At 40.3% G+C, this 12,002-nt stretch overlaps 1 protein-coding gene across 1 annotated transcript in view; it reads right to left on the reverse strand.

Moving 5' to 3' along the window:
- SPATS2L (spermatogenesis associated serine rich 2 like) overlaps positions 1 to 12,002 on the reverse strand; it is a 137,929-nt gene that overhangs the window by 37,107 nt on the left and 88,820 nt on the right. The window contains exon 3 of the mRNA XM_069860844.1: positions 11,229 to 11,290. Coding sequence (XP_069716945.1) covers positions 11,229 to 11,290 — 62 coding nt within the window. The remainder of the gene's footprint in view (positions 1 to 11,228; positions 11,291 to 12,002) is intronic.

The following is a 12,002-nucleotide window of genomic DNA, read 5'->3' on the forward strand; positions in this document are numbered from 1 at the left end:
CAGCCGAAAATCTTATTTTGCTGTAGTATGTTCACTCCACTCCTCAACTGCTGTATTTCTCTGTCCTGTATACTACCATAAGCCACGACTCGTTTCAGGTTCTGTTAATAGACAGCGACTGAGGGCTCTGATTCACAGTATCTGCTAAACTTGGCGTCAGCACTGCAAAAGGCTGATATTTCTTGCAGCTAAATCCATATAGGATCAAACTTTCTGGAAGATACTTTCTAGATGAGTTCATCTCTTTCACTGTGTAAGTAAGGCCACTTTCTGACCTCAGTGCACTTCAGCACATCTAGTTAGTACTAGTGACTCTGCTCCTGTCCATATATTTCTTTGGAGCTTCACATTTGCCCACGACACATTTCAAGAAGCAAGTCTAGCTGTGGGCAACTCGAGCCACAGCCATAATTTGGAGGGCAGTGGAGTTAAATTGCCAGTCTAATTCCCAAGGACCCTTTCCAAGGGCCTATCTAATAATTTGTCTCACGTTGCCACCCTGTGACTGGGCAAGTCTTGCCCACCAGCTAGCTCCCAACCTCACAGCTTCGGAGTGTTGAGAAAACACAGGCAGCTTTATGCTGGAAGTTCAGACAGGCTAGGCTGTCAACTGGACTGCTTGAACGAGAGCCTGTTGTTGCCAGGAACTATCCAGAAAATCTCTATCTGCTCAAGCTTATCTCTTCTAATGTGTACGTGTGGGGAGGGAAGTAATGAGCACAGCTCTCTATGCACTGCAGATATTCAAGTGATATAACCATCCCAAATCACAGGATGTACAGAGAAAGCCCTGGAAAAAAACGGAGTTTTATTCATCTTTTGATTGTGGGCACAGACTGATAAAGCTGCAACAAGTATGAACTGACCTGGCTCCATAACAATAAAAGTTGGCAAAGACACTAGGGTAGAACAGGCCACAAGCTGCAGTCCATTTTATATTCAAGCTGGTAGTTGCCAAACATTTCTACCATGTGGATTACATTTTCACATTCTCACAAAAACCTCTTCTCTTCTTGTACAATCATGTGGATCATCTCTCTGCCTACTCAGAATTGTGTAATCTCCATGTGGCAACTGCTTACAGGAAAAATAGTAAAAGGAAATATCTAGTGTATTCCAACCATCTTTAAATATAAGCATGGGAATTTTATATGGCTTCTAGGTCCTCCTTTGCTATGAAAGGTCTGGAAGCCTCAAGAAGCATCTGGAAACAACAAAGCGAGGCCAAGACCACAGGATGGATCAGGCAACTCACCACACACTGCAGTTTGGAAGTTTCTTAAAAGACATTAAGAAGAACATCTGTGGGGTGGAGAGCACTGACACACAAGAACTTGACCAGGCAGACTACATATTAGAGTGATGAAGACTTTCCGTTTGCACTATATAGTCTTTGCTAAGAAATTTCTGATTAATAGGAAAATCAGAATTAAAAGCTAAACACTGCTTCATCTGACTAGTGTTATGATTAAATACAAAAAGCTTAAGGAAACATTCTAGTTGTGGCGATAACCCCAAAAAAGCATGATGATGCTCTTAGGAAGAATACTCACCAAGACAGAGAAATTAAGCATTTGACCAACACTGTGGACATAGTCCTGTTTTAGTTGGACTATATAAAAACTCAATTTAGGGAACATGAATGTACTGCAGATCTCAACAGTTCTACTGCCAAAACCTGACAATATCCTTTGTTGACTGTTGTACAAAATATACATTTGTTTATCTATCCTTTTAGAAAATAAAAAAAGTTTTATGAAAAAAAATTCCTTGGGAAAAGAATATCAGACAGCAAAGTAAGGCATCCAGGACTTGAGAAATTCCAAATCAGAAGTTGCTTACACTTTCTCAATCTGCTTCTCTTGCGTACGCATGCTATGATACTCAGGATACCTACAAGTTGCTAGTGCTTCTTTCCAGACTTTTGCAGCAATTTACATGGGATAAGACAGATGAAACCAAGATTTGCAACCAGTAGGATACGTCAATATTAAGGGGAAAAAAACCCCATCAAACATAAATATGTATCTACTGCTCCGTTCAGAAACAACAAATGCAGATATAAACAGAGGAGAAATCCCAGAAGGTTTTGTTCTGAAATAAAGTATTTTGTCTTAAGTTTTTTGGGTTTTTTTTTAGGAACAAAATGGAATGATGTTACCGTTTTTTTCTCTGTAGTTTCAAAGACAGACAGATCTGTCAGGTCCCCAACACGTGCGCTAATTGACTGATGTTTTCATGCAGAATACAGCAGAATTATTTTGCACAGGCAATGGAAAATGAGCAATTCCTGCACATACAGAAATAATTGGTAAATGGCTATGAGTCTCAAATTTTGACCTGACTGTATCTGGGAGAAGGACAAGACTCGCTGAGGAAGACAAGGCCATACGACAACCCTAGCCCAGAAGTGCAAATGTCAAGGTTCCTGATATTCCTCCTATTAAGTCTTTTCATGCTAGTTTCAAAAATAAATATAGAAATATGTGTTTGAAGCTCCGGTCTGTCTCCACACACAAGATACGTCCCATATATTACTGGAAAGGGACAGAATCACAGAATCACAGAATAACCAGGTTGGAAGAGACCTCCAGGATCATCAAGTCCAACCATTCCTATCAAACACTAAACCATGCCCCTTAGCACCTCGTCCACCCGTGCCTTAAACACCTCCAGGGAAGGTGACTCAACCACCTCCCTGGGCAGCCTGTTCCAGTGACCAATGACCCTTTCTGTGAAAAATTTTTTCCTAATGTCCAGCCTAAATCTCCCCTGGTGGAGCTTGAGGCCATTCCCTCTTGTCCCGTCCCCTGTCAGCTGGGAGAAGAGGCCAGCTCCGTCCTCTCCACAACCTCCTTTCAGGTAGTTGTAGAGAGCAATGAGGTCTCCCCTCAGCCTCCTCTTCTCCAGGCTAAACAACCCCAGCTCTCTCAGCCGTTCCTCATAAGGCCTATTCTCCAGCCCCCTCACCAGCTTTGTTGCTCTTCTCTGGACTCGCTCCAGAGCCTCAACATCCTTCTTGTGGTGAGGGGCCCAGAACTGAACACAGGATTCGAGGAGCGGTCTCACCAGTGCCGAGTACAGAGGGAGAATAACCTCCCTGGACCTGCTGGTCACGCCGTTTCTGATACAAGCCAAGATGCCATTGGCCTTCTTGGCCACCTGGGCCACTGCTGGCTCATGTTCAGTCACTGTCAACCAACACCCCCAGGTCTCTCTCCTCCAGGCAGCTTTCTAGACAGACTTCTCCTAGTCTGTAGCACTGCATAGGGTTGTTGTGCCCCAAGTGCAGGACCCGGCATTTGGCCTTGTTAAACCTCATGCCATTGGTCTCAGCCCAGTGGTCCAGCCTGTTCAGATCCCTTTGCAGAGCCTCCCTACCCTCCAGCAGATCCACACTTCCACCCAGCTTAGTGTCGTCCGCAAATTTGCTAAAGGACATAGTGATACAAAATTAAGGGAGGGGTAGACAACCTTCCTGACAGCATAAGCCTATCACAATTCCTACAGCTGAAGCTCATAAGATACATATCACAGACTGTGATGAACAGAGGCACAGCAAAGCTTCAGGAATGGCTGTAAATACAAGATGGGAAGTGGAACACGGATTAGAGGGTGGGATGTAAGCTGGATCTAGGTAGACCTGGTATGCTGATACCTCTTTGGTTTACCAGCTAGTCCAGGTGATAAAACATTCCTGTAGCAGCCAATGCAGCTATACACCTCAACTGCCTACAAGCCTCTGCTTGAGAGAAGTCAGTCACTTCCCAATCCAGAAAAATACACAGAGATCATTTTTTATTAAAAGTGTGATAGGTCAGTATTTGAGGGCAGGTGCTAATTCCCAACCTTTTTCTCTCTAAATTTACAATCTTCAAATGTACTGAGAGCGTCCACATTCTCAACATGTAAGCAACAGATCATGAAATTTAAATAATCCAATATTCTGTGATTGCTCATCAACAAATTCCATTTTAAAAATATTTAACATCCTAAAGAATGAAAAATAACATAGAAGAGCTGAAGCGTCTCCCAACATGCAGTGCTACTTGCATTAACGGCTAAGTCTGCAAGAACAAACTCACAACAGTCTCCTTTATTAGATTCCCATGTATGTGGAAGAAGAGTTTTTTGCTGCTCACTGAAACCTCATAGGAGGAACAACATTACCAGACAGACTACAGGGAAGTCAACTATTTAACGATTCTGTGATTCATCCTATCTTTATCCTGTGTAGATTCCCAGTGAACTTCCGTCATCATCTGGATGATAGACAAGCATTCCGGGACACAAAAAGAATTCAGTAACATACCTTCTGAACCGCAGATAACTGTGCTGTCAGTGCCAGTATTAGCTGAGAGGCTGTCACTGACAGCAGTTAAATTCCTGTGCTTTCTCTCCTGTAGCCTGACTGGAAAGCACATTTCTTTGTTTATTATTAAGATGGCTTGCTCAGAAATGCAGCTTACAAAAGCTACTTTAAAGGAATCATAGATCTAAAACATAAAGCTGTGATCTTGAAAATAGCTGTTCATGCTCAGGAACATGGAAGGCAGAACCCACATCGACCTCCACTAAAACCCACGATCTAGAGACCTACCTTGCTAGCATGCATTTAATTCCTGTGGACCAAGCTACTCTTCTGGACAAGACTAAAGTTAGTTCAAATTTTATGAGACTTTTAACCACTTTTCTGAGCTGAAGTCTTAAGCATACACCTAGCTTGAAATGCTTGCTCAAGCTCTGCTAAAGTTGCTGCAATTTGAGCCAGGTTGCGTCTTGTCAGGACCAGAATTCCATGGTCACAAGATTGTTTTTATCAGTCTCTTACACAAGTTGCTGAGGACTGCCCAGAAGTTCATATCAAAATTGGAAAAGGTTCCAAGTCCCCTCAGATAAGCTGTTTCTACCCTGAAATAAAATCCCCAAGGTCTGATATACTTGACTATTTTTCTGAAGATTACTGTTAAATATAGGCAACCTCACTTGGGCAAATTTTTGGCTCATTTTAAAAAATAAATAAATTCAGTAACAGGTGACTTCTGAGGCGCATGGCACACAGGAGAGAACACTGAAATTCTAACTTCTCTTGGTACATTAGTTGATATCCTCATGAACACCCATCTCCTGAGACCTTCTTGATAAGTCAACCTCAAAAAGAAATACAGCCTGCCTGAAAGCTGACAGATCACCAGCTCTGCATCCAGAACCAAACTGACATTGTCTGGTATTCATCTGAGTCCTTTAGTTTCTCTGTCAAGTTTCAAATGGTTCCCAGGCAACTTTAACGTGGAATCGACTGCTGCCTGTTTGCTGCTCTACTCCATCTGCTCCCACTTGGCATAATTTCAAAGAGGATGTTTCTGATGAATAAGTAACATATCCGGGGTTCAGAGAATTTGTTTATGTATTTCTGACATAGTGACAAATTAAACTTCTTTGCTGAAAGCTCATGGCTGTTCTGAAACCCCTGAACACAGCTGTTCTAATCCCTTTAAAGTGAGTTACTGTAATGGTCACTTATTCAGTCAGAAATATTCTTACTTATGCTTAGTTAGGAACTCTAAGCAGAGTTCACTTAACTTTCTCTACATTAGGAGCTAAATTAATTTAGAAGTATGGTTATCAATGAATACACAGACATTTTCCTACTTTATTTTCACTACATGTCAGTAGCAAATCTTTATATACACATACACACCATATATACCCACTGCAATTGAGGCCAGACAGCGGTGTAGCTCACGCTCAACTAGATTAAACCTCCTATTCGAGTTGACTCAAATCCTGCAAGAGAAGCAGGGAAGAAGGGCTGTCTGCAGAACTCCACTGATTTCCGTAAACTAGGAATTTAGCATTAGCAGATGTCCTGGCTACATTAAGCAGGAAAATGCATTTTAAAAAACACTTAATGGCAGTATTTTTAAAGGTTTTAAAAAATCCTACACAAACATACTTCAGAAATACAACTTCACTTTGCTGCATTAAAAGCCTATTTCCTACATTGGAGACATTTTTCCAGAACCTTAACTAATGAAGTTTATCATCTCAACACACTGAACTAGTGTTGTTAACACACTCGCTGAGCAAAATAACAGCTTTGATCAGGTCCGCAAGTCTCTTTCCAGTACATGACCTGTTTATCGCAGCAATATCTTCAGATAATTTATTCCCAATAAGCACAAAACAAATTCAAATTCTACTTGCAGGAAAGTGCTTTAGGCAATCACCATGGATTTATTATGTCGTCCCTGTCTCCCAGAGTTTTAAACTAATGAAATGGAAAAAACAGACATTTCAGGAATTCTGAAAGACATTAAGAAGTTTGGCTTGGTAGAACTGTTCTGCTTGAATAATGACAGCACTGTTTAGGGACCTGAATGCATAATATCCTTAACCGAAGTCAAATGGCTCTTCCAAGTGACAGAAACGCATTTTGATCAACTTTGCTGGTCTTCAGACTAAGTTCATCTACTTCAACGCACGGGCAAGGAACAGCTACAAAGGTCAACTTAAAGGAGACCAAGTGAAACCATAGACTGGAAACTCTGCTTTTGTAATGTATGATTTTAAATTCATATATTACTTCCATTCCTTCCACTATGAATCTTTCTCTTTCCTTGCTGACACCAGATCTCAACTGTTCAAACACAGTTAGACATACACATAAAAAGAAGGATAGGCCCAACAGCAGGTCCTGAGGTTTGAACCTCAGGATATCAGGTCCTGATATTTCTTTGGATTAAACCCAATATCAAGTGCCAGAGCTGAACAGCTATCCTAGGGACTGCCTGATATTCACTCTCCTCTTGTTAAACTAAGAGGGTCTAATTGTTGCAGCAGACAATAAAAGACTTGTATTCCTCATTCCAATTATTGCTTAGAATCATAGAATCACCAGGTTGGAAAAGACCCATTGGATCATTGAGGGGTCTTTTCCAACCTGGCGATTCGTGTTTGGAGGCTCTGTCATTCAGAACATCAGCATCTTTTCAGGTGGTGTACTAGGTTAATGCTTGAATATCTCCATAAATTTTATGGAATTTTTTTTGGATTTAAGCCAATGACTTTGGCCCATTTTTATCCCTCAGTCCAGAGAACTTTTGTGCACATAATCTGAACTATGTATAACTCCCAGACTTTGAAAATCCTGATACAAGAAAACAAGTCTTCAGTTACACTGTATTTTCAGGCACAAAGATAAGTATGATCAGAGGCAAGAGGGAGAGTGGCACAGTGAAGGAAGATGGTAGCAAGGGTCAGGGCAGAGGGAATTATTCTGAGACAGATCCTGAGGGTAAACTTCTTGTATTAACTGTGCAGGCGTGTAACAACTCTTGTGGCTGCTGAAATGCAGAAACTGGGTTACCGCAGAAAATCTGGGGTTAAATGCACAAAAATATGGTAATCAGAATGGTGATGGCTCCCCACAAAAGTATCACAGCTGCAGGAGCCTCTGCCAACTACGGAAATTTCCATTAGCCTTCCTGACATCACAGGCCAACATTTATGTAAACCTCTCAGGAGGAAAAAAAAAGACACGAAAGAAAGATATGAAATAGAATGTCTAACCTATTGACTTTATGAACTATTTCAGCTACAATGCCAAGAATGAGTTATCCAAGTATGAGTACTAAAGTAGCATTCTCTTATGACTCAGATTAGGGGTAGAGTCTTACAGAGCCTGTGTGCGACCACAATGCCCAAAATGCCTGCCTCAGCCTCACACTACCTTTAAAACAGTGGCAGAGGTCTTACTGCCTTGAAGTTGCTCATGGAGGGAACATGGGGAAAGGCTACAATTAATGAAAAAACAAACTAAACCAAACATTATGCCAGAACTTCACAGGCTCTGTACTACATTTTTGTCAGAGAAACCATGTTCAATTTAAGGAGAAACTATGTGTTCTGCTTTTCCAGAAACTTACAAAAACAAGAATTTAGGTGCAGATGTAGGGCTCCTTTGGCTTCATTCAAGTCTTAGCAGGATCTAAGTCTAAAATATATGATGATCTGCAAACACCGAGATAGAAGAAAGGGAAAAATGGGAAGGAACTGTATTCCATTCTGTTCTTTTTAACAAGGCTTGCTTACAGTGGTGTTGAAGGCAATGGATTTGTGGAGCTTAGTAAAAGTAATAAAATTTAGAAATACTGGTTTTGTTTCCTGAAGGTACTACCCCCCAAAAAGGTGGATAAAGTAAACATTAAACTTAGCGCTTCAATGTTGTGTAGCATGACCATGTCTTGCTCTGGAAGTTTTTTAAGTGAGAAAGGGATTTGAACTGGATTCTTTTACTAAGATTCTGTGAATATGTCTGCTTTTTAAACATGCAAATGAAGTCCTTACGGTTAGTACTCTACGTGCAAATATAATTAAAGCCAACTCAGCAGGACATCTCTGTTGACTCTCTTCTTCTTATTTCTAGTGCATTACTCAGAGGGTTCTAAAGCTATAGATGCTTTACAATTACTCAGTTTGCTGCTGACAGGAAAAGCACCCATGCTGCAAACCAAATGTGAGATGTCAAATGGAGCTTCTACACCACGGCAATCTCATTGTAAAACAAGACAGACTTGTCCATGTGAAACGGGAAACTAAGCATGCTAACTCCTCAGCTGATGTGGGTAGAGTTCATGAGGTTTATGCTGTTCAGCCACTAGACCTTTATTTAGTAGGTTATTAGCCTATATTTTACAGAATAAAACCCAGCAATTTTGCAAAAAAAATATTAATTGCTGTTAACCTAGGTTTTCACTTTGGCATACGGATTTAGTGGAACTAAATTCTGATGGAAGACACAGGAACAAAGACAGGAACTATTTGTAACGGAGTATATTGATCCAATTATTTTCCTCCCTAAAAATGTATGCTCTCATAAACATTTGATTTTATACACTCCCAGGAGAAAGACGTGGAACAGCAGATATCTAGTGTGAATAAAAGTCCTTCTGCAGTTCTTCATTCTTAAACACGCAAAAGACAACAGATCATTTGTTAAATCTTGCACTTGTAAAATGGGCTATATTAATACAAAAATCCAAGCTACACAGCAAATAAGGCAGAACTTCAATTGATTTACTGAATTGCATTTTGAAAGTTACTATAATTTACCTTCCAGCACTTTGTCATTAGGAGATACAATTTGACGACATTCCCTTCTGTTGCAAAATCCATCATACCACTCAACATTTAAACCCCGTGCTGCTATTACGGACTACAGAAGATACTCATCACCGAGATTCATGTTGACATGCAAATCCTTAAGCACAATGAGTGATTCAGGAGGTAATAACGAATATGAGCAGAAACTACCCAAAAAGCAGGCAAGCGGTCAGTAGAAGATCAGGAATTGTTTCCCATGACAGGATTTAAAGCAAAAGCGTTCAGTATCTTTCTGAAAGCAAATAAAGTGAGTAAGCACCAAAACATGGACAGAACAGTCTGAATAGGAACTTATTTCCACCTGAACTACTTAGCGTAAATCACCCCTTGCTATGCTGTTTCCTCAGCAGCTGCATTCACCTATTGGTTGGCAGGTAACAGTTTATAACTATTCTTTCAGGAAACACCACTAGCAATGTGAAATTTGAGGAAACCTAGTTTCAGGGTCAGTAGTTCTCATGGTTTATCAAGTCTTTATAAACCTAATATGATGTCTAAGCCATTAACTGCTAATTCATGATCAGTTCTGAGAAACACGTTACTCAACTGAGAAGTTCATTAATTGTGAACTCAGAAGCAAAACAGCAAGTTAACTAAAAATCTAACTACTGACCTCTAATTCAAGGCTATTTCTTTTCTGTGCCATGCTGTAGTGTGATGTATTACCTCTTAATTTTCTATCACTTCTTGGGACTTTTCTGTATTGGAAAGCCACATGCAGAGCATCTTGCACACATTGCTCATGCTAGATGATTTTTCTTTGTTATCAGTCCACCTAATTGCAAAACTGAAGTTAGGCAAATCCTTTTCTGCTGAATAATTTTTTTCCTTCAGCTCAGGAAAAGAGTTAATCCAAGGAATCATACACAAAATTTTATTATTTTCCTTTCCATTGATAAGCTTAGAGAGAAAAGCGTATTTTGTGTGCCTGCTGCCCTGCAGGATGTGTAATGTGCCACAGGCAGGTCTTATGATACAGTGGAAGATCACTACATTTTTCAATTTCACATTGCCCTCACTGTTCTGTATTTCATTGATATTTAATCAGTCTTGATCCTTTCTCCTTGGGCATCTTTCAAGAAGTGAATGGGCTTAATCTACTTTTCACTGATACTTGGACAAACCTGGGCTTACTGACAGAACTGGCCTTTAGCATTTATCACGCTGCCTTAAAATCTGTATCAGAGAGGCACGTTGGGCTTAACAAAGCTATAAAACAAGGAACCCATTGGCCTTTTCTGAACTTTCTAAATGCAAAGCTCCATCTCTCTTACCAAACACGAAATAGAACAAAACCTGACTTTATAAAAGAGGTGACTCGGGAAAATTCTCAAAATCTTAGCTTCTTTTAAACCACAGTTCTATTGTGTTATACAGTCTTCCGACTTCTCTCTCTCCTTTTTTCCTGTTTGACAAATGTCTTGGTTTCCTATTTATGTTGCTGGGGAGTATCTATGGGTTAAGCCTGTCTCTTCACAATCTCCTGGCTAGGAGTCACAAAAGACCTCCTGACCTACCTTGTATTTGTATACGAATTGGCTGTAGCTCCTTCACTGATCCTGAAAGGGTGTTGAGGCTCTAGCACTAGCCAGGATATGCAGAGGACGTACTGAAGTACATAGAACGCAGATAAAAGCACAGCTATTACATAGCAAAAAAACCTACTCTTTTCAGACCCTGCAGTTTTAGGAATTGCCTTTCAGTATTACAGGTATGACATATTTGGTCAGAAGAATCATTTTCCAAAGGATGGGCTTCTTCAAAGGCTGTATTTTGTACAGCAGCAACCATCACAAAATGCTATTCTCTACAGCATCAGCATGCACAGGAATCACAAAAGCACACATGAAGTCTATCTCACAAAACATTGTCTCTGCAAAAAAGAAAACTGTTTCTCATCAACCAAGATTAATATACTAATCCTATCGATATCTGCCTGTGTACTTAACTTTATGCAGCAGAGTCAATGCATATTAAAGTTAAGTACGTGAACAGTGTTTGAAGAAGCAAGGATGAAATACGTATGCAAACATCATTATGGTTCGCACTACACTTGAACCTACCTTTTCCTTGATATTTACAGGAGAATTGACTTCTGCCATCTCTCTTCGTGTGAGAATACTGTCTGTGAAAGGGGAAAAAAGAAAACAAAAAAGAAAAAGATTCATTTAGAGATTTTAATCCCCACCTGTCAAAGCTACACCTATAAGAACTAATTGCATGTGCTGACCTACAAGCACGAGGGAAACATAAGAACATTTAACATCCTGCACAACCGTGCTTAATCTTGCCAAAATGCAAAGCTAAACCAAATTTTTTATGTTCCCCAGGTTAGTTCTGCAAAAACATTTGAAAAATGCCTCATAGTTATGAATCTGAGTAGTAGCAGTATCATATGACTCCCAGACATGTCTCTTGAACCCTACTTATTATTACTTGACACCTTTTAAGTGGAAGAGTACCTCAGATGAACTCAACAACCCTGGTTTTCTCATGCACCAGCAAGTCAATTTTTGCCAGAAAATTTGTCTGAAGATCCCATCTTAAAAAGCAGCTGACTGTGCCAGGAGGTTTGCTTGACAAGTGCTGCATGGCTGGGTTTTTTTCAAATCTAATTCAGAGGATTTAGCCACACAGCTCCTATTGAAACTAACAGAGTCCGTATAATCTCCCAAGTCTGCTCTGAAAACTTGGGCACATGAATGGAATTTGCATGTGATTAAGAAACCCTGTGATATGCTTTCTATTTCCAGTTATGTGGCTGGGTACGTGAGAGATGCTGTACTTCACAATGAAGAGTTAATGCAGGGAGGGGAGTTCAGTTGCCTAACCCTTCT

This window comes from Phaenicophaeus curvirostris, chromosome 7, assembly GCF_032191515.1.
Source record: "Phaenicophaeus curvirostris isolate KB17595 chromosome 7, BPBGC_Pcur_1.0, whole genome shotgun sequence".
Taxonomy (NCBI): domain Eukaryota; kingdom Metazoa; phylum Chordata; class Aves; order Cuculiformes; family Cuculidae; genus Phaenicophaeus; species Phaenicophaeus curvirostris.